General features: G+C 37.0%; 3 protein-coding genes and 1 non-coding gene across 4 annotated transcripts; 3 read left to right on the forward strand and 1 right to left on the reverse strand.

Moving 5' to 3' along the window:
* The first annotated feature begins 3,507 nt into the window (after positions 1-3,507).
* Positions 3,508-6,399, forward strand: LOC110790177 (uncharacterized). The gene is made up of 2 exons (XM_021994957.2): positions 3,508-4,005; positions 5,614-6,399. The coding sequence occupies exons 1-2, from the start codon at positions 3,665-3,667 to the stop codon at positions 6,104-6,106; spliced, it is 834 nt and encodes a 277-aa protein (XP_021850649.1). The 5' UTR covers positions 3,508-3,664; the 3' UTR covers positions 6,107-6,399.
* A 2,402-nt stretch (positions 6,400-8,801) lies between these two features.
* On the forward strand, positions 8,802-14,755 carry LOC110790183 (protein ABIL1). Its single transcript, XM_021994962.2, has 9 exons — positions 8,802-9,257; positions 11,633-11,715; positions 12,286-12,436; positions 12,541-12,640; positions 12,770-12,862; positions 12,958-13,039; positions 13,173-13,228; positions 13,318-13,421; positions 14,301-14,755. The coding sequence occupies exons 1-9, from the start codon at positions 9,162-9,164 to the stop codon at positions 14,457-14,459; spliced, it is 924 nt and encodes a 307-aa protein (XP_021850654.1). The 5' UTR covers positions 8,802-9,161; the 3' UTR covers positions 14,460-14,755.
* An 838-nt stretch (positions 14,756-15,593) lies between these two features.
* LOC110790194 (UDP-D-xylose:L-fucose alpha-1,3-D-xylosyltransferase MGP4) lies at positions 15,594-21,170 on the forward strand. The gene is made up of 4 exons (XM_021994975.2): positions 15,594-16,111; positions 19,686-19,847; positions 20,236-20,451; positions 20,544-21,170. Exons 1-4 carry the CDS (start codon positions 15,677-15,679, stop codon positions 20,751-20,753), a joined length of 1,023 nt encoding a protein of 340 aa, XP_021850667.1. The 5' UTR covers positions 15,594-15,676; the 3' UTR covers positions 20,754-21,170.
* A 278-nt stretch (positions 21,171-21,448) lies between these two features.
* On the reverse strand, positions 21,449-21,520 carry TRNAG-UCC (transfer RNA glycine (anticodon UCC)). Its single transcript has one exon. It is a non-coding gene; the product is annotated as a tRNA-Gly (tRNA).
* Positions 21,521-22,209: the final 689 nt, after the last annotated feature.

Raw genomic sequence — 22,209 nt, forward strand, 5'->3', positions numbered from 1 at the left:
TCGATATGGAAGGCTTACTGTCTCGAAAATCTTCAAATAATATTTGAGGTAGACCCTTAGTAAAAATATCGACAATCTGATAATGGGAGGGAACATCTAGGACCCGAACTTGGCCTCGTGCTACCTTCTCACGAACAAAGTGGGTATCCATTTCTATATCCTTAGTGCACTTATGTTACACTAGATTGCCTGAAAGATATATAGCACTTACATTGTCGCAATAAAACAGTGTGGCCTTACGAACAGGACAATATAGTACTAACAACAGATTCTGAATCCAGCATGACTCAGAGACAACATTAGCAACCCCCTTATACTCCGCCTCAGCACTCGGACGAGAGAGATTAGGTTGCCGTTTAGAAGACCAAGAGAACAAGTTATCCCCAAGAAAAACACAATAGCCAAACGTCAAACGGCGTGTGTCAGGGCTAGCCCCCAATCCGCATCAGTATAGGACACCAAATCAGTTACGGAGGAGGGATATATGTGCAATCCATAACCAAGTGTGCCCTGAACATACCTGACAATACGCTTAAGGGCAAGCATATGGTCGTCCAACGGTGCATGCATATGTAAGCAAACCTGTTGAACCGCATAAGAAATATCTGACCGTGTGAAAGTAAGGTACTGAAGCTCCCCTGCAAGGCTGTTGTAGTTATTCAGATCATCAGATGGAGCACCTGTGTTTCCACTTACTTTTGGCTTTGTATCCACAGGTGTGGAGGAAGGCTTACATGAAGACATACCAACACGATCAATAATCTTCTCTGCATACTTACGTTGCGAAATAAACATACCACCCTTGTGACGGGTGACAACAATACCAAGGAAATAATTCAAAGGACCAAAATCCTTCATAGCAAATTCTGAGGCAAGGAGAGACATAATAGAGCACCCGAGGGAATATGAAGATGCAGTGAGAATTATATCATCAACATAAAGCACAATGTATGCCATAGTGGACCCCTTTCGGTAAATGAACAAAGAGTTATCTAATATGTTGTTAGTAAAACCAATGGAAGTGACATAATCTGCAAACTGTTTATACCATCCCCTGGGGGCCTGCTTGAGTCCATACAAGGACTTGCGGAGCAAGCATACATAATCTGGATTAGCCGGATTCCTGAAACCCATAGGTTGATGCATTTACATCGTTACCTTAAGCTCGCCGTGCAAGAAAGCATTCTTCACATCTAGTTGATGTATGGGCCAATGATTTGACAAAGAGAGACGGAGAACTGTGCGTATGGTTACCGGTTTGACCACCAGACTGAAAGTCTCTCCGCAATCAATGCCAACCTGTTGGGTTTTCCCATCACCTACAAGACGGGGTTTATGCCTCTCAAAATCACCATTAGATTTTTCTTTATGAGTAAAAATCCATGTAGAACGAATCACATTCACATTAGGTTATCACACCTCATTAGAGTCATCCCCGTCTAGAAATCCTTCACAAAAAAACCCATAGGGATCAAATTTCACAGTCACAGAATTGTCAGTGACAACTTACGCACGAAAATTAAATTCTTAATGAGTTTGGGAGCACGAAGGACATTACGTAAGGACGATGGGGGTGTGGGGAAGGTAAGCTAGTATGACCAATAAGCATTTTACACCAGTGTATTGAGCTATTGACCTTTATATCGGTAATTTTATTTGATTCCCTAATTGCAATGGGTTCCTCCTAATTTCCCCTATTAGAGAAAGTGAAAAAAGGTTGTGTTGTGATTTTGGTAAGAATGACAAAAATTGCGATTACTAGAGATTAAACCCTTAACTCTCTCAGTCTCAAACAACAAACGTGTCTCTACTATTTGTCTCTCTATGATTGAGATTAACAAATTAATTACACTTTACAATAAAGGTCTATATGATTTCAACTCACAATCTAAGAGATGAATATAAACATGAGTAATCAAACCTAGAATTTTACCATGGAGCTTCTCTTTTTTTCTACTCCGTAAATAATATTGTGCAGGGTGGGGTAGCTTTCAAGTTTTATTTGTTTTCCATATACTTTATCCTTCTTCCGTTCATAAATATTCGCAACATTTGTCACTTTTACGCATGCCAATGCACAATTTAGATCGTCAATATCTTAAATTCTCTTCAAGCAAAAATTATAAAAAAATTGATATTTTGAAAATACGTATTGAGACGAATCTAACAAGATCCCACATGACTATGTTTTATTTGACATATAAATCACCAACAATAGTCAAAGTGGAATATGTGAATAGTGTAAAAATATCAAACGTTGCGAGTATTTATGAACAGAGGAAGTAATACTTAGCAAGTCTCGAAATGATCCGCCACTTATCTATACCTAGTCTATAACTAGGAAAACCATAGACGATTGGATAACACATGTCACCCTCATCTTTCATCCATACATTTATTGTATTTTTTTTTTAGTTTTTTTTTTCAATTTTTGTTGTTGTTGTTTGTCATACAAAGTATTGTACCGCTTCAACACTCCCTCCACAGTTCCACTCCATCTCCTCTTAACACCCCCACTAAAAGCACAAGCCCTCAATAAAAGTAGCACTTTAAAATACGGTTAAACAACACTATATGATTGCCCGTTCTTTAAACGGACTCAAAAGCTAGTTTGCTTAAACTGTCTTCCATGACTTATTGCCAAATGCCAATCTTAATAATTGTCTTTATTTTCATTTATTATTCCTTATGTTTGTAGTGAAGAATTGAAATATTATCAAGCATCAATTAAATGGCATATTCTGTCCATTTTTTCCCCATTATTTCCCCCCACGATTTGCTATAGCATATTCTAACTAGTATCCGCATTAATTTCCCATCATCGGATGGCATAGTACAAGAGCATTTGGCATATGAACTTCAATAATTGATTTTGGAAAGATATGTGTCTTAAAACTACCCATGTCATAGAATAAGAGCAAAATTGTCTTATGTCCTTAAGTGGTTAATACAAATTTTAAAGTGGACCCTTTAATTACTATTTACTGTATCATGTAAGATACTAAATGTTGTGGTTGAACATGTGATTTAGCGTACAGTATAATTAATGGCATACTAACTAACTTATTTCGTAGTTTATTGAATAAATAAAACTTGTTGATAGCGAGTACATAGGGTTTAAGTAAATCATCGGATAAAAACGATGCCACAACTGAGGTAATTTAGCATTACCAATGGTAACAATATACGACTTTCTCACAAAGTTACAAACAATATATTCATAATTTCACCATTTATTACTCTGAACCGCCTACCGAATAATATCTTAGAGTGGTAATTCATATATCGAGAATGTTTCATGATATCTTAGAGTGGAAGTTCATATACCGATGATATTTCATGATAAAATAATCCATCTAGTATAGAATAGACAATGCCTACATGAAAAATTCAAAATAAATAATGAAAATTGAATTGGTGATACTTATCTTTGAAAGTTAATCAAATCAAATCAAGTTTGTTATCTCATAATAATAGTCACAATTCATACAATTCCAAAATTATCCCCATAAACTTATCATCTTATCCACACAATCTTCCCACGCGCACAGACTGACACACCTTCACTTCTCCCTCTTTCTTCTTGCAATTTCCATTTCCCCCTTCACCGAAAAAGAGGATCAAAATTCTCTGACCAACCAAGCACTCCCTAAACTCATCCCCAATGTCGATATCCGGATTAACGAATACTTTCTCAAACCCTAACCCTAAAATCCTGAATTCCCCCAATATCTCAAATTTAAATGGAAACTGCAGGTTCAAACTTAGGGTTTGTGCGAAAGTTACAACTCCTGAACCAAATGCTAAAGTGTACGGTCAATTCTCTGCTCCAGTGAAGCCTAGTGGTAGTAGTAGTAGCTCAACGACGTCGTCTTCTTCCCCGAAGAAGAAGAAAGAGGATGAACAGAAACAAGATTATTATATCAATATGGGTTACGCTATTCGCTGCTTGCGTGAGGAATTTCCTGAATTGTTTTCCAGAGAGCCCAATTTCGATATTTACAGGTTTTTATTCTTAATTCCCCCCCTGAATTGGTTTGGTTAGATATGGTATATTGTACAGTATTTTGCTGGAACTTAGATCCGTAATATTTATTGTTCATTATCTGTTTTGAATTAGTTGTCTTTCTCCTGCTAATTATGATTTTATTTAAAGATGTGAAATTTGTGTGTGTAATGATACGATAGCTTATGCTGCTTCACCGATATTGGTGTAATTGTCTAATTGATTGATTGGCTGAGCCCATGAGATACTATGATCAATTTTGATGGGAATCCTTGATTTGGTACCATGTTAATGCCTTAGAAAACATCAGACACGGCGAAACCTGTCAAATCTTGTTTAGTGTTTTGATAAGTGAAGGGGAAGGGAGAGCCGGAGAGGAAGAAGAGAAAGAAAAGAACTATATTTTGCCGTGTTTGGCTAAACGAAAGGAATCGAAACATTAAGGGATCGATAAGAATATAACCGATAAATTATGCAACTTACTAAATTTCTTGGCTTGATCTAAAAATACATTTATACACATGAAGCTGTGAGTTCATTGTAGATTTGTAGCTAGTTTTAGATGGTGCAATATCTAGAAATATGATGCAACATCAGCTTTATAAATTCTCAAAATTCCACTCGCTTCGATCGATTTTAGATTGTCTCGATTAATATAACCATTCATATTAAGCAATGCTAAAACTGAGCAACAGTATGCATTAATTGCACAAATTAACATAGAGTAATAAGGTAAGGAAAATCCAAGTGAGACATTGTGTTTTCCTTGATCTCAATTTCTGGTGTGAATGATTGTCTATGCAGTAATTAGCCGAGCAAACAGCTGAGAGAAAGAGAGAAGTTTGAATTACTTTAGTTATTCGGAAAATTGTCAAAAAGTACCTTCTTTTTCACTCATTTTGTGAACCTTGTTCAATTTTGTAAAATAGCACCTTAAATTTAAAAAGTTATATCAAAAATGGAACCTTAGGACAGTTATCCGGCCAATTTGTCAACTCTCCGGCCATTGTCTCCGTTTGTTGGCACAATTTGAGTAGGAAATATACACGTGTGAACACGCTCTCAATAATCATACATTCTGATCTTGAAGATTTCCCACCAAAAATACCAGAATATTTTCCACCAAAAAACTTTGAGTTGGATCTAAGATTTTAGGTTTTGTTCTTATAAAAGTGTTAGAGAGACGCGTGTTTTTTTTTGTTTTACACGCACAATGTTTTGGAGGAAAGCATGAGTCAATGGCCGGAAAGTTGACAAACTGGCTGGATAGTTGCCCTAAGGTGCCATTTTTAATAAAACTTTACTTTAAGGTGTTATTTGACAAAATTGAACACATAAGGTACTAGTTCACAAAGTGTTTGAAAAAAAGGTACTTTTTGACAATTTTACCTAGTTATTCAAGAAAATAAGAATTAGATTTTGTTGTGTGTACAAATGTGAAGTTGCAAACATCTCGCGTGTTTTCAAATTATCTTCATTATTGGATGTCAATTAGATTAGAAAGAAAAGGGATGAAGTTTAAGTCTTTCAACCCAGTGCCGTTTTCTATCATGTGACACCATTGATCAAATTATAACTAATTTATTCTTATTGGGATTCTGTTTTAGGGATGATATTGTGTTCAAAGATCCCTTAAATACCTTTGCTGGCATTGAGAACTACAAATCGTTATTCTGGGCATTGCGATTCCATGGAAGGATATTTTTCAAAGCTTTATGGGTTGAAATTCTAAGTGTGTGGCAACCTTCAGAGAATGTCATCTTGGTTCGTTGGACTGTCCATGGAATCCCACGAGTCCCATGGGAGAGCCGTGGTCGTTTTGACGGCCTTTCAGAGTACAAACTTGATAGAAATGGGAAGATTTATCAGCATAAAGTCGACAACATTGCTCTCAATTCTCCTCGCAAGTTCCAGGTACTCTCTGTCCAGGAGTTAATCTTGTCACTCGGTTACCCTACAACTCCAAAGCCTACCTGCTTTGAGCTCACTTCTTCCACAAAACTCCACCCATTTGCCGGAGAAACGGAATTTTTAAGTCATTACTTGAATTATGTCCTGGATTTTTCACATATACACGAGGCAGAAACTTGTCAGAAATAATGATAGCCTTATGGTGATAAGTTTTGCTAGTTTTTGAATGCCTAGAGCTTGGTCATCCTTAGCGTTGGAGAGCTATATAGTTTCCTTTATGCTTCTCGAACGATAAAGTAATACACCTGTATGTTATTATACTAATAGTCATTTCAGAATGCTGGAGCTTGATTAAGTGTAGTATGAACAAAACCTCACCACCTGCTCATATGTAATTAAGCATGATATAATAGTCTTGTGAACATTGTAGATTTTGTATATATCTAAACATAAAGTTGAGATATCAGTTTCTTCTTGCTGCATTTTGTTTCCAGTTTATTCCAATTTCATTCATGCCTTTAAAATACAACCACAGTAAAGATGGCCGTGGACCGGGGCCGGGTTGGGCTGATCCCACGACAGGCCCATATTGTTTTGGCCCGACCTGAAAAGTTCAAAGCCCACAGACTTTTGTGCCGGGCCGTGATTTTTCGTGCTCGGCCCAGGACAGGCTTTGGGCCGGGCAGGCCCACAGCCATCTTTACAACACAGTTGACGTTGTGGCATATGCTTATACGGTAACGTTCTATAGTAGAGCTGTAGACTTTTGGAGCTGAAACAATACTAGCCAACAGAAGCTGCATATCTTAATTCAAGTTGTGAGTTGAATTATCATGCGTTTTGTGTAACCAAATCAATTTGACGAAGATCTGAAAATGAAGGATTAATTTGTGGAGCTTCACATGGCAAAAGGCCAAAGGGGCCACAAAGATCTGGGAAAAGTGATCGTGTTCCATCATTTTACTACTGATTAAGTGATTAATTAACATTTAAATCAGACAGGAGTGATTACGGGTCCCAATGCACTAATTAATTAGTCCATATTAGATTATAAATTTTACGATTGCCGAAGTCATTACGCGATGTGTTGCTTTTCGACCATTACATCCTCATGATTCAATTAAAAAAGGATAGCACGTACGTAGTACATTTTTTTTGTACATCTTATTTATTCTTTTGGATTAAGATACTTATTACAGTATTAAGGATAACGTTTAAGCATCAAGATCTCCGGCGATCATCGGATTGTTTCTCATCATCTTCTTTCCGAGTACAGGTCGGGATTGATATCACACACCAACGTTCCTCCATGTAGAACTCTTCAACAAACAGAGGGATAATGGTTTAAACTTTAAAGATTTGAATTTTTCTTCTTCTAACTATTGACTGGTTTTGACAGCTAGTGTGGTGTGCCATTGAGAAAGGGCATATTGAAGAGGAGTATGCATACTGTGTACTAGATTCCAAAAGCAAATCGTTAACTTGGAATCTTGGATGATACTAATGTTTGTGCTTGGATTTTTCTGGTCTCATACATGCGTGCCTGCGAGAATAATTCACAACTCAACTCACATTTGGAAGGATAAGCAGGTGATGGGCACCAAGTCACCACTAACTGGAATCATTTGGAATTAATAATTTACAGAGTAATGCTTGCGGTACATATACATACAGATACGATGGGAAATTATTTTAGTACACTTAGAGCAAAAATATTCGTGCTTTACTCACATAGAGGCGTGTCAAAATCAATTTTTTTTATAAAATTGTTTGTAACTCTAAAGAGCATTGATCAATAAGGGAAGACTCTTGTATTGAGGGTTTTTAGTCTCTCCGTCTCTCGTGCTGTCATGCACCATCTAACTATCTAAGCTCATACTTCGTACTCAATATAAGAGTCTTCTCTCAAAAGGTGTCAAAATGCATTGTCTCTTAGGTACTAAGAGTAGCTCTTACTCTTTCTTACCCTTTTTTTTCTAAAATATTTCATTTTCATGCAAATGAGGCTGATGTGACACTGACTTTTATTTGTTGGAGCTAGATTTTACAGAGTGTTTTAGAAATTTCCCTTACAAACCCTAAGTAAGAGACTACCAATGCTCATCTAAGAGCTACTCCCCCCTTCCCTAAAAAGTAGTCCCATTGTAATTTTTGGTTCAAATTTTGAAAACTTTGACCATGAATTCTTGACCATGAATTCTTGACCATGAATACGGAGTAAGAAAAAATATAGTTATGGAGGGACTTTTTAGATTCGTTCCAATATATACTTTTGGAATATCAACTTTTTATAAATTTTACGCATGTAGAATTAGAGCTATTTACGTTTTAAATCGTGTGTTGAAGACTTAAAAGTCAAATGTGACAATCTTTTAGGGACGGAGGAAGTATGTAGTACGTAATAGCTCTTAATTTTCCCTCCTAGTAAGAGTCACCTAATAGCCCTGCATGAGTACATGACCCCACTATTGTTGCTCTAACTCTCTAAGGTGTTGTTACTTTTGACAGTAAATCATTTTCCATTAAATACGTTTTTCGTCAAAAGAAATTAAGCATAAATAAAAATATTGTTGCAGATGAACTATATAATTTCTCTTGAACCTAAAATCATAAGTACATTTCATAAGTTTTACGGAGTATATAAGTTCAAATTTGCGTAAAGTCGGATATACTAATGGACCGATAAGCCTCCTTAAACTCGTAGCTTGTATGTTTTTCGGTAATTTTTAATTTAATCGTTCCTAGCTTGCATTAGAAAAAAATAAAAAAAAATATTAAAACTAACTACAATCTCCGTAAATTTAATCCAAAGGAGTCATAACTCATAAGAGCATTCCCATTTCCCGCATTGCGGTAAATACTGGCAATAGTGAAAGAAAAAAGTTTGGGAAGAGGATCGTGAAGTCAACCACCTCCACTGTCACTCTAACTGACCTCCACCGTCGAACACTCTTTCTCTCTCTTCATAAACACACATCCATTTCCATTAATAATAAATACGCCCACCTTCCCCCCTCATTTTCCCGGGGATTGCTTCTCTTTCACTCCCTCTTTCTAAACTAAGCATCCAAACCTAACTTTTTAATGCAAAACATTCTCTAGCTCCTACTTTTATCAATTTGTATCACATTTTTGCTCTTCTCTCTTTCAATTTGATGCTACACCTCCCTTTCTCTCTCTTTCCTTTCTTGATTCCTAGGGTTTTGACGGTTGATTAGCTGATTTTGATTTGTTCTATTTTGTCATGGATATGGCGGAGCAACCTAAAGCTCTACCTAGTCCTATGACCTTTGATGAAGCTTCTATGGAGCGTAGCAAGAGTTTCGTCAAGGCTTTACAGGTTCTTTTTCTCTCTCTTCCTTTTATTTTTTATGATGCTGGATCTGGTTTTCAATGCCTTTGCTTCGTTTTGATGTTCTAGTTCTACTATTTGATCTAATTTCTATTTTTGTAATTCTTTTTATGATTATGATTTTCGTTGTAAGCAACTATTTGATGATGCAATTATTAAAAAGCGCTGTCTGGATGGATACTGCGATAATTTAGTGGCTATAGTTGGACATTTTAAAATCTTTTTATAATTTCCAATTATTTCCTTTATTATCCAGGAACTTGGTTTTCTGCTAATTATACAATATACAGTAATTCCTCAATTAGATAATCCCGTGTCTGTATATCTTGATTTTTTCATATTCATATTTTATCTTAGAGTTCGGACTGGTAGTCTTGTACAGATTATGAACAAATAGAATAGCTGAATGGCCCTAAGGAATTGGTTGAAATAAACTAATTGTGGTTTGGTTTCCTGTTGATACCTCGGTTTGCATCGAGATGTTCTTGTGAATGGAAGGTTCACTTGGGTTTTCTTGAGTTATGTTTGCAAGATAAGCAGGACTCTGGGGTGGACACGAACAGAATTGTTCGTGAACAACTCGGAATCGGTTCGACAAAAGTTCGGCTCGAGCTCGATTCGTTTATAAATGAACCAAACTTGAGCTTAAATTTATGGTTCGATAACTAAACGAAACAAACTCAAACTCAAACTCAATGGTGGCTCGAAAGCTCGCTAGCTCGTTAATTTAAGAACAATAATGCATATTTATGAGATTTTTGTATATCGTTTAATACCATTGTCCAAACTATCAATTAAATGACAAATAAGGGATAATATTTTACATAACTTGTTCAAAAAAAAAAATACTATTATAATGTTAGGTTAAGAAAATTATTAGTAAATATTATTGTAACTGTTGGTAGAATATGATTCATCAGTTTATCCAATCAAGGCTCGAACAAGCTCGAACTCGGTTCAAACTTGAAGAATTCTTATGAAGCCTGGCTCCATAAGGATTTTTAAGCTCGAGGTAAGTTCGAGCTCGAGTTCGAACTCGGGAAAAATTAACCAAACCAACCCGAGCCTATTAGAGTTCGGCTCGTGTCCACCCCTAAGCAGGAGTACATAAGTAGAAAAAGGTGAAGAAACTATCTTGATGAACTTATATGGCCTTTGCGTTCAGGCAAGAGGTAAATATTTTAACGACTGTTGCATCCGGGGAGCTACATTGAGTGTGATCAATTTTATTAGAATGAGCGTCACAAAGATGAAAAATATCCCTTCTAAAGTTACCAATCAGTGTTGTTATTGATGGAGTTGATGGTAGTCTGGTAGATAGTGCCTCACTGCCTCGGGGCCTCCCAGGATATCCAGTGTGTATGTTAAGTTTAAATCTTAGTAAGCTAGGGATGGATGCACTTCTTGTATGATGATATAATGTCGACAATTCAATTTTTCTTTGGCATATCTATGTTCCAGACTTACTTACCCGCCTTCTCTTTTTCTTCCACAAAAGAAATCCTGACTGAGTGATGGGTGATGGATGATGGATGATTGCTCGGCTGTTGAGAATCTTCAGTTTTATGTCAGTAGGGGTATTTCCCTGAGAAGGGGGGAAATATGATTTTCTTACAAAGGTCTATCACTCCTGCATATAATAGCTAAATAAAGGCGTTGAGCTGACCGTGCAACATAGGGGGGGATGCACATCGAACATTATATTAGTTCTTTTATGTGAATGAAATCAAAGAATGTACTGTTTACTGAATTAGCCATATCCTGCTGGAGGGAATCTGCATATGCATAATCAGCTTGATCAATTTGGATTCCTCTTTATTTGCTGTGGTGGAAAGTAATTGCAGTTCTGTCCGTCTCATTACCTACTAGTTGTACATGGGAAGATATTACATTTGGCATAATAGATACCGCGTGTTTAGTTTCATCTGATGTGGGCTGTAGCTATAGATCTTAGTGAGGTTCTTATAAATGGTGCTATTGTATGTTATGAGTTTGTGATCATTCCTACTGCTGCTATTTGAGTATTTTTCTGGAAAACTCCTAATATTAGAATTTCCCCAATAAAGATGCTATTACAGATTTACAGGTAACTCGTTGGCTTTATTGGTGGAAGAAAAACTATGGTAGTAAGATTACTAAAATATATAGTGCTTAGACTGCTCACTAAACCTCCATAGTATGTAGTGCTCGATTACCCTCCATAGTCCATAGTATGTATTGCTCAATAAACCTCCATGTCTATTGTCTAACAAGTCGGTTATTGTGCCAGTTCATCATTGCTTTGTAAACTCTGTTTTTGGATTTATTTCTGGAAATTGTCTTGTTTATTAAATTATGATAATTTTTGTGCTATTGTTCTACAGGAACTCAAGAATCTAAGACCCCAGCTTTACTCTGCTGCTGAATACTGCGAGAAGTCTTATCTTCATAGTGAGCAGAAACAAATGTAATGTTACAGTTTAATTATTCTGAGTATACTTGCGGTATCGGTCAGACATGTAATCTTTTAGTTTTTTATTTTCCATTAATAAGGTGCCCGTGATGCTGTCATGGTTTCAGTATATCTCCTGCCAACACTTGTCTACCCTTATCCTGAGAGAGTAGGAACTTGTTGATCCTAAATTTGCATTTAGACCAAAGTTAACGGTTTTTATACGGAAATAAATTGGTAAACTTATACAATAAGATTAATATGAACTGTGGGAAAGAAACGAACATGAGACAGCACAAACTGCACTGTTAAGCCTAAAAGAACGGACTACTCTTCTGCCTCAGATTTTTTTGTTTGTTTGTTTGTATTTGTATGTAATTGTTTCTAACAGATGGTTGTAGTACTTATCAACTAAGCGTAGTTTTTTTTTCTCTTCTTTTGAATTAAGCATGAAATTTGTTGACATTGAGGTGCTTCCTATTCTGCTTTAATATTCTCTTTTCTTCCCCATTTTAGTCCCTTTGTTTTCTTGTGAATTTTTCTTTGTTCTCTTCTCTCATGATTTTTGTGTTAATAATGCAACAGGGTACTGGACAACCTAAAAGATTATGCTGTACGAGCCCTTGTCAATGCTGTTGATCACCTAGGCACTGTTGCATACAAATTGACCGACCTTCTTGAGCAACAAACTTCAGACTTGTCAACCACAGAGTTGAAAGTAACATGTCTAAACCAGGTATAGTCCATGCACTGGTGCACCCTGTGGGTTATTGTGCTATTATTTCCCACTTCTCCTGAGACAGGACATTTGTTTTTGGAGCTGATTTTTTTTGTCTTCAGAAACTTCTCACTTGCCACACGTATATGGAGATGGAAGGCCTTAGACAGCAGCAACTTTTGGCAATTATTCCACGACATCACAAACGCTATATATTACCAAGTAAGGAACATTTTCAATTTCCCACAACAAAATTTTGCCCGTTCAAAAAAAAAGAGAAGATTTCTCTGTTGTATTGTAAATAACAAAGCTTACATTTCAACACCTCCCTCTTGTTTAATGATGCTATAGACCCTGTCAACAAGAAGGTGCACTTTAGTCCTGCTGCACAGACTGATCCTAGGCAAATGCATGTCCAGGCGAGGCCTCGTGTTCATCCTTCAGGTGCTTAATTTTCCCATTCAAGACACCTGAGATTTAAATTCTAGGATATTTCCTCTTTGATGTGCTTAGTTGGTATTCATTGTCAAACAATTCAGGTTCACCTGGAAAGACTCTTTCTTGGCATCTTGGCTCCGAAACAAAGTCTCCCTTGAAAGGGAATCATAAGACTGTTTTCAGGTTTGTCCGACATTCCTTGGTGTTTTAAGTTTTTAACCAGATAAAGATATAATAATATGTGGTGCTGAACTGCTGATTAATTAATTATTTTGATCTAGCTCTTGTGAATATTTACCCCCCTGTTTCTTTGCAGCGGCTCTGAAGTCCAAAAGGCTTCTCCTAGATCTCCTGCAGTATTCCAGCTCCTAGGTATGTTACTCAGCCTATTCAACCTTCATGCAATGACATTATTGTGTAGCAAGCTAACAGTCGATATTCATTTCCTGTCCTTTGTACAGATAATGAGGATGGTATTCGGGCTAAGTCATCGGGGTTCCATGCACAGCTTCCCAGTGGAGATTCAGCTGGGGCTTCTTTGAAACCATATGGTGTTATGCCTAAGGTGATGACAAATAAGTTTATCTTCCTTTTCCATAAGCATGTTAATTTCATGATATACAAGATTTTGATTCCTTCTGTAGGTTTCTCGAGTCCAAATTACTTCTTAGCATATAGCTTTCCCGAGTCCATATTATTCCGTCTGTATATTTTGATTCCTTCTGCTGCTTTCCATAAGCTTTTGGAGATGGCTTTAAAGCCTTTAATGTTCTCCATATTATTTCTTAGCTGGCTATCTTCCATACCTCATGCTTTAGGATTTGCAGCAATGCTGACACAAGTGTGAACTATTAAGTTAAAGTATAGTCAGTTTGATCATATGTCTTGCTGCTGTTTAGTTTTCTCCTGAAATAAAAGCTGGTTTTCAATTAGGCTCCGTTTGGTAAGGCGTAAAACGTTTTCATGGAAAAGATTTTCCGCTTTTCAATCATTTTACGTTGTTTGGTTTGGCAAAGGATGGAAAACAATTTTCCATAACTCCATCAAAGGTAAGGAAAAACTTTTCTATTTGAAAGGGAGGGAGACCGGTTTTCCTCCTTCGCTCCTTACCTCCCTCTCCTTTCTTCCCCTCAATCTTCACAATCTTCTCCCATTTTCTTTTAAGGAACCAAACAAATGAAAACTAGTTTGGAATTGTGTTTTTCCTTGAAAAATGTTTTCCATGGAAAATCAATTTGCACTGAAAATGTTTTACACCAAACCAAACGGAGCCTTATTTGCATTCAGCATACCTGGTTGAGCGCACACAGAGGAAAAAGTAATATGAGAAAGCTACTCTAGCTATATTTTGATGAGCTCGTTTACAAATTACTTTTTGCACGTGAGTTGTCAAATAAATAAAAACTGTAGATTATCGGAGTTTCTAATATATTTGATATTGCAGGATTCGGTGACAGTCTCCAAGGCCGTGGCACCATTCAGGTCTTTTGACAACTCCCGGCAAGCGATCGTTAAGGCCCCTCCTGTTCGCCACAAAAGTATGCTTTCAGCTTTCTTTGTCAAACAGAAAACACCGAAGCTCAGGACCGGTAAAGTGGCTTGAGAGGAGTTTCTAAGAGTTGCCACGTCTGATATCAGAACTTCAGAAGTACAGAAACCTTGAATTCATTGACTGGAACCTGATTGAGGCTTCCATTTTACTTACCTTTCTCATTTTGCTTGCCAATTACTACGTAGGTGGTTTATATCCTTTTATTAGTAGTTTTATAGATGAAAGATATTGTCAACAGTGAATTTCTTTGTAAAAATAAAATAAAATCCTACTGCACTCCTGTAAGTCTGTAACCTACCATTGGATGCTTGTAAATCTAATAATTTGATAGTATCCCATTTGTATAATCATGTACTCCATATTTTTGAGGTTTATGTTAGACTCGTTAATATCGTTGTTCTTAATCCAACAATCAGCAACGTTCAGATTCAGATGGTTTAGAAGTTTAAACTACTGTATGAATTTGCTATGTAAATGATGATAATGTAATCTGCTGAGGTACTACTCCACTGATTTAGAGAAGCATTCAAGCACGTAATCCCCGGTACATGAAATCATCATCGATTCATCACGCATAATCGGAATACAAAAACCAAGTTGTTCCTAGATTTTTCTAGATTATTGATTCTCATGGATGAGAATTTGATTTTTACGGTTTCAATAATTTGAAAGGTGATGTGGATTCATATGGGTTTAGGGTTTATAATCAACTCGTTGATCAGAATCATTCGTGCGCAGAATAGCTCTACATGAAAAGATGCGGAAATATCGAAATTCACTACTTGCGTCAATCTAGAAACGGCAGAGTACGAGTTGTGCTTTAGGATGCAGAATAGTAATTGTTGTGATTGTAACAGTGAACCTACTGTACACAGACCCTAGTAAACACTAACCCGAAACGTCATTGGTAAAAAAAAAGGAAGTTTTTTGTTTTACCATACCACCTCAAAAAAATCCGAACACAAATTTAAAAAGTTCGTTTTAACACTTTACAAAATGATCTTTTAGGTGATAAAATAAAGATTTGAGATTTTTAAGTTGTAAAACACAAATTTAAATTTTGTTAGGCGAAAAACACAAAATTTCCTCAATTTTCCCCCCTCTCCCTCCCTTTTACCCACTGAGTACGGAGTAACTTTTTTTTTTTTGTTTGTTTGTTTGTTTGTTTGTTTTTTTTACTGTCGACTGAAATCTGGGTTTATGTAAAGGAAAATCCCAGATTTGAGATTTCATCTTCTTCTTTCAAATTCGTTTAATCTCCATCAACAATGGCAGCGGCTTCCCTTTATCAAAGATCTTCACACAAACGTCCTTCTTCCCTGCTTACTCGCACGAACCTCCTCCTCATTTTCTCTCTCCTCATAATCTTGGGTTTCTTCTTACCTTACCTGGGAATCTCTCAATCTCTTTTCTCAAATACCCACTTCGCTTTTCAGTCTAAATGGCGAAATTACTCTCTTGAAGAAGCAGTTTCATTTGTTGCGCGTAATGGGACTGTGATTGTTTGCATTGTTAGTGAGCCTTACTTGGATTTTTTGAACAATTGGTTGATTAGTGTTACCAGGCATAAGCATCAGGACAAGGTTTTGGTGATTGCTGAGGATTATAACACTTTGTATAGGGTTAATCAGAGGTGGCCTGGCCATGCTGTGCTCATCCCCCCTGTTCTTGAATCTAATTCTGCCCATAAGTTTGGTTCCTTGGTATGATTTTTCCATTTATTTGCAATAAAACTTAATCAAATTATTTATTGCTTTTTATTGGGGTTTTTTCTGTTTGAGATTTTTGATCTTCTTGCTGTGAATTTGATTTTGATATGCTTGCAAAAATTAGTGAATAATTTGTGATGTTACATGTTGATATACTGAATTTTAAGAGTTGTTCATGTATATTGGATTTAGTTATTTGGTCAAGGAAAGGTACTTATTGACCAATGTGCATAAGTTGGATCACGGGGGGGGGGGGGGGGGGGGGGGGGGGTCTGCTTTTAGCTATCTTCACACATAGTAGGTGGGTTTTTTTCCAACTTTTTTATGGGGGAAAGGGGATATGCGCAAAGCTTATCTGATCACTGTATATAAGGTGATCACGGGGGAGCTGGTTGATGCTTTAAGCTATTGATAGAACTCTAGAATGCACGGGAGTCATGGATTATGTTCCATTACATTGTCTTCTATATTTGCAACTAAAAGCTTCTTGTAGGCTTTCTAATACTGAATAGTAGGAGTCTGGTTGTGTATGATGTGTCTCTTGTTCATGTGAGGTAGACTAAGATTTTGACTCTTTATCCTTTACTAGTGAGAGAATCTGAAACTAGCTAACCTTGACATGAAAGGCAAGTATTTATTATCTATTCATTTAGGGTGGGTGGGTTGGGGGGATGCGCAGAGTTCAACTGATCACTGTGTATAAACAGATCACAGGGGACTTTGTTTCTGCTTTACTCTATCGAGAAAATGCGAGAAATTTCCTTGTCTTTATTATTTAACCTTGGAGTTTCCTGTAAGCTTTATGATATTCTGGTTACAATGTTACATATGAGTTGTGTATTCATATGAGGTGATACAGAGATGCGCTGAGTTAAACTGATCACTGTGTATAAGCTGATCACAGGGGAGTTGGCGCCTACTTTAAGCTATTGGTAGAATTCTAGAATGCACGGGCAGTCGAGGATTTTGTTCCATTTTATTGTCTATATTTGCAGATAAAAGCTTCTTGCTTTTCTAATAGTACTGAGTAGCAGGAAGTCTGCTTATGTATGTTGTGTGTGTTCATGTGAGGTGATGCAAGGATTATGACTCTCTATCCTTTACTAATGAAAGAGAATCCTGAAGCTAGCTAAGCTTTGGCATGAAAAGCGAGTATTTGTTATCTATTCATTTAGGGTGGGTGGATTTGGGGGGGATGGGTGGAATTAAGTTAATCACATGGGAGCTGGTTCGTACTTTATGCTATTGGTAGAACTCTAGGATGACGAGGAGTGGAGGATATTGTTCCATTTTATTGTCTTCTTTATTTATTTATTTTTTTGGTAAAATGTAAGCATTGTAATAATACCAAAAAAGAGAGCAGTACAAGGAAAATGGGACAACACCCAACAAACCAACAACTACAAACAGCAGCCTAAACAAGACCAACTGATAGAAAAAAGAAAAGATAAACAGCATGTTCAACCTAGTTAATCATCGGTAACACAGGGCAACCTTGCTTCAACTCATTGAACCAACAATATCTGCAGCTATCCATTTCTCCGATATCATGCTCTAGATTCTCCAACAAACATCAAATTTCACTAGCCTGACAATCTGATCAGGTATAAGGATCACCTAATTCCAGTAAGTATGATTTCTGGAGTGCCAAATGTGATACACGAGCTGACAAAGCAACAAAGACCACTTTCCTGTGGTTTTTAGATTTGTGTTTTCTTCCCCACTTCTTCCAGCAACAATGCAAAACATCATTTGTAGCAGCTTTAATGCCAAGCCAAGCACATACCCCCTCATAGCATCTAGTAATATAGGTACAGTTGAAAAACAAATGATTAATAACTTCATCATTTGTTCCACAAAAAACGCAACTCCCATCAGTACTAACACCAATGCTTACCAAGCTGTGTTTTGTTCGCAGCTTACCCATGGCAGCTAACCAGGCCACAAAAGAGTGTTTAGGTACATTATACCTATTCCAGACCTGCTTCCCCTTAATCCATTTATACACAGCTGAAATAGAAAAATTACTTGCAGTCCACCAGCCTTGTTGTAGGAAACCAACTTTAAGTTCTTCTTTAGTTTTACATATACTTTTCCAACTCCAATATATTGCTTCTATATTTGCAACTGAAAGCTTCTTATTTTTCTAATGCTGAATAATAGGAAGTCTGCAGTCTGCTTATGTATGATGTGTGTGTTCATGTGAGGTGATACAAAGGTTATGACTCTTTTTCCTAGTGAAGGAGAATTCTGCAGCTAGCTAGGCTTTGACATGAAACGAGAGTATTCTTTATCTATTTATTTAGGGTGGATGGGTTGGGGAGAAAGAGGGGGGGGGGGGGGGTTGGAGTTATTCTGATCACTGTGCATGGTTTCTACTGTGAGCTAACGAGAAAATGTGAGAATGCGCGAGGGTTTATTTTCAATTACCTTGCCCACAATATTTAAATATCAGAGCTTCCTGTAGGCTTTTAACACCGAGTAATTGCAATTCTGGTTATGTTCGTTTGTGAAGTCATATGAGGTGATATAAAGATTGGCACCAGTCAGTTTCTCTCTCCATATAGAATTGACTTTTTGAGGGGTTCTTTAGGCCATGATTGGACTTTATGGATGGATTAGAGGGTCACAGGATTCAATTAACGGCTAACATAAGAGAATGGTGGATAGGTGGTGATGATTATTTGAAAATGGTGGAAGATTTTATTGGTTATCCCCTGTTTAGGAGTATATTATTACTCCAGAATGAGAGATGGTAATCCCTCATGGCAGTCATCTATTGCCCTTTCTGACTATTTTACATTATAGTTTGCCTTCAATAGTGACTTCCACAATCGCTGGTGCCTCTTAAATGATTTCCCTTAATCCAAGCATGGCCTTAGTTTATTTGTTTGTGGAGTTAGACACACAAATCTCAGCAGTCTGTGACCTACCAGGTCTACCATATTTACTTTTAGCTTGATGAAGCTCTTTAAGGAATATTATATTACTATACTAGTCTTATAAGTTATAACAACAAACAAATTCTTTTATCCCAACTACTCTTCGAATAGTAGGAAGTCTGGATGACTAAGATTGTGATTCTTTATCCTTTACTAGTGAGATAATTCTGAAGCTAGCTTAGCTTTGACATGAAAGGCGAGTATTTGTTATCTATTCATTAGGGTGGGTGGGGTTAGGGGGATGCGTAGAGTTAAACAGATCACTGTGCATAAGCTGGATCACAGGGGATTTTGTTTCTGCTTTAAGCTATTGAGAACATGCGCGTACATCATTTTTGGTGATGACTGTGATTCTGAATCAGTTGTGTACATCATTCTACTGTTAAGTTGATTGGTCTACTGGTCAAATCATTGGCATGCATTTTTAGTAATTAATCTTATTAGGACCCAGGTCTCCATCTTATAATTCATACACGGAACATAAGCACTCTGCTTGAACTTTTTCCTTTTTCCCCTGCTCAGATATCAAACAGTTGTCCTTTTAGTATCTGGATCTCACCAATAATAATTTTGGGTGTTTATATTGTTTAAGTAATACTTAGATTTCTATTCATTCATTTGTGCAGGGGTTCTTCAATTTTACAGCTAGGAGGCCTCGCCACCTTCTGAACATATTGGAGCTTGGGTATAATGTTATGTACAATGACGTTGATATGGTTTGGTTGAAAGACCCATTTGCTTATTTAGAGGGAAATCATGACATCTACTTTATGGATGATGTAGCTGCGGTATGTAGAGTGAAACTTCATGCTCTTTTACTTTTTCCCATTTATATACACATACGTCCTAATGCTAAATACTGAGGATATTTCCAAACATTAAATTCTTTGTACAATTTGCAGCATACATTGAATTATGTCACTTATTTTCTTTTGACGCGACTTCTGCACACCCCTCAGGGAAAAAAAATGTAGAGACTTATGCATGGACGCGCTCTGTTGATGTTTAAGTTTGCATGATTCTGTTCATTGATCCTTCCCGACTGTTAGGATGGGATTGTTTTTACAGATTTACTGACTAAAAGCAACATGCATATGTTAGTGACAGTCATGAATACTACTTTTTGTCTTCTAGTAATTTTAAATTTTAATCCTGGCTTCTGCTTCTTACATCTAGGTGAAGCCTTTGAACCATTCCCACGCCTTACCACCACCAGGGAAAAAGGGACGGCCTTATGTTTGTAGCTGCATGATTTATCTGCGGCCCACGAGTGGTGCCAAGTTGGCTATGAAAAAGTGGCTTGATGAGCTTGAAGAACAGCCGTGGACCAGAGCAAAGAAAGCTAATGACCAGCCTGCCTTTAACTGGGCGTTGATGAAAATAGAAAAACAGGTTAGTTTGTTGTGCAATTAAGCAGATTAAAATTCGTCTAAGGTACTCTGAAAAGGTACTTATTGTGCAATTTTGTAATGAGATGACAACAGGTGGATATGTATTTGCTCCCCCAATCTGCATTCCCAACCGGAGGTTTGTACTTTAAGAACAAGACATGGGTCCGTGAAACCAAAGGCTCACACGCTATAATCCACAACAATTACATCTTAGGATTTGAGAAGAAGATTAAGCGTTTCCGTGATTATGGCCTTTGGCTAGTGGATGATTATGCCTCAGAGTCTCCACTTGGCAAGCTATAGAAGATATCAAAGGGTCTTGAACCACATTTGCAATTGTGATTTGGCTGAGCTTAAGCAATCAGCTTACTTCAGCTACTAGCTATGATGGCATACGCTCAGTCAAGCAAGCTCATCATATCAGGCAAGGGTCTGGTGTTTTTCTGGCTCCTGCTGCCCTTGCTTGTGCTGTAATGCCTACAGCCACTAAAGTATGTGCCGATGTAGAATTGTAGTACACCCATAGGCCATAGGTAGTCTTCAGATTAGGTTGATTATTTTGTTATTGATTTCAGTGATTACGGAATCAAATTTTATACCAAAGAATACTGAATGAGAGTGGACTGTAACTACGGAGTATATACGAAGTAGAAAATTGTATTGTACGAAATATTTATCTATTATTAATTTATTATAATGTGAAAATATTTGATTATTGTATCGTTTTCTCCATTCTGGATACTACTCAGGATTCGTATTTGATGTAACAGAAATTTGTAATACAAAAACTATGTATAATATGGAGTAAAACTAACTATGTATAATATGGAGTAAAAACTAACTATGTATAATATGGAGTAATTTGGATTTAAAAGAATTAGACATAAAAATGAGTAATTTGGATTTAAAAGAATTAGACATAAAAATGAGTAATTTGGATTCAAAAGAATTAGACATAAAAATGAGTAATTTGGATTTAAAAGAATTAGACATAAAAATGCGTCTGCCGGGAGTCGAACCCGGGTCTATTGCTTGGAAGGCAATTATCCTAACCGTTGGACTACAGACGCTTTGATGCGGAATGAGCGAGATAAAAATAAATGATAATCTTTTCCGTATTAACATTGTTGCGAATTCGGAAAATGAAGAAAATAGAAATCTCATTTTTGAGAACAATCATGTGACATAGGGAGTGTCAAATCGTTAAACAGTTTGGGTTTTGTCGAAATCGGATAATGTCCGGTCAATTTGGATCGATTTGGATAAAATCGGGTGATATATCTTTTCGGGTTCGAGCCGGCTCCAATCGGGTAATTTCGGTTTGAACTAGTCCGATTTTAAAACAATTTAGTTTTGTTCGGGTGTATGTCGGATACGATTGCTATTTTGACCGGTTTACTGTGGACAAGGCTCATTTTCAGATCGGATAAGTCTCGGAATCGGGTGTATATCAGATTCAATAACTATTTTAACCGGTTTACTGCGGGAAGTGGTCATGTCTGGATCAGATAAGTCTCGGGTTCGGGTCAAGTTTGGAGTGTGAGTCTAGGGTTCGAGTCAAGTTCGGATCAGTAGTACCTCAGATCCGGGTCAAGTACGGATTGAGTTTGCGGTTCGAGCTAAGATCGGGTTGGCTTGTATTCTTACGTTTTATGGTTCGAGTAACTCTCGAGTTCACTATCAAATCCGAATCACTTTATTATTCTAATATTTCATGCCAAATAATGGTTTTTTAGAATTCTACTCCCTCCGTCCAAAT

This window comes from Spinacia oleracea, chromosome 2 (assembly GCF_020520425.1).
Source record: "Spinacia oleracea cultivar Varoflay chromosome 2, BTI_SOV_V1, whole genome shotgun sequence".
NCBI lineage: Eukaryota > Viridiplantae > Streptophyta > Magnoliopsida > Caryophyllales > Amaranthaceae > Spinacia > Spinacia oleracea.

Coding starts and splice junctions, on each gene's coding strand:
- LOC110790177 (XM_021994957.2), top strand. CDS start 3,665: ATGTCGATATCCGGATTAACGAATACTTTCTCAAACCCTAACCCTAAA. Junction 4,006..5,613: donor CCCAATTTCGATATTTACAG/GTTTTTATTCTT, acceptor ATTCTGTTTTAG/GGATGATATTGTGTTCAAAG.
- LOC110790183 (XM_021994962.2), top strand. CDS start 9,162: ATGGATATGGCGGAGCAACCTAAAGCTCTACCTAGTCCTATGACCTTT. Junction 11,716..12,285: donor CATAGTGAGCAGAAACAAAT/GTAATGTTACAG, acceptor ATAATGCAACAG/GGTACTGGACAACCTAAAAG. Junction 13,229..13,317: donor TGCAGTATTCCAGCTCCTAG/GTATGTTACTCA, acceptor TCCTTTGTACAG/ATAATGAGGATGGTATTCGG.
- LOC110790194 (XM_021994975.2), top strand. CDS start 15,677: ATGGCAGCGGCTTCCCTTTATCAAAGATCTTCACACAAACGTCCTTCT. Junction 16,112..19,685: donor CCCATAAGTTTGGTTCCTTG/GTATGATTTTTC, acceptor TCATTTGTGCAG/GGGTTCTTCAATTTTACAGC. Junction 19,848..20,235: donor TTATGGATGATGTAGCTGCG/GTATGTAGAGTG, acceptor TCTTACATCTAG/GTGAAGCCTTTGAACCATTC.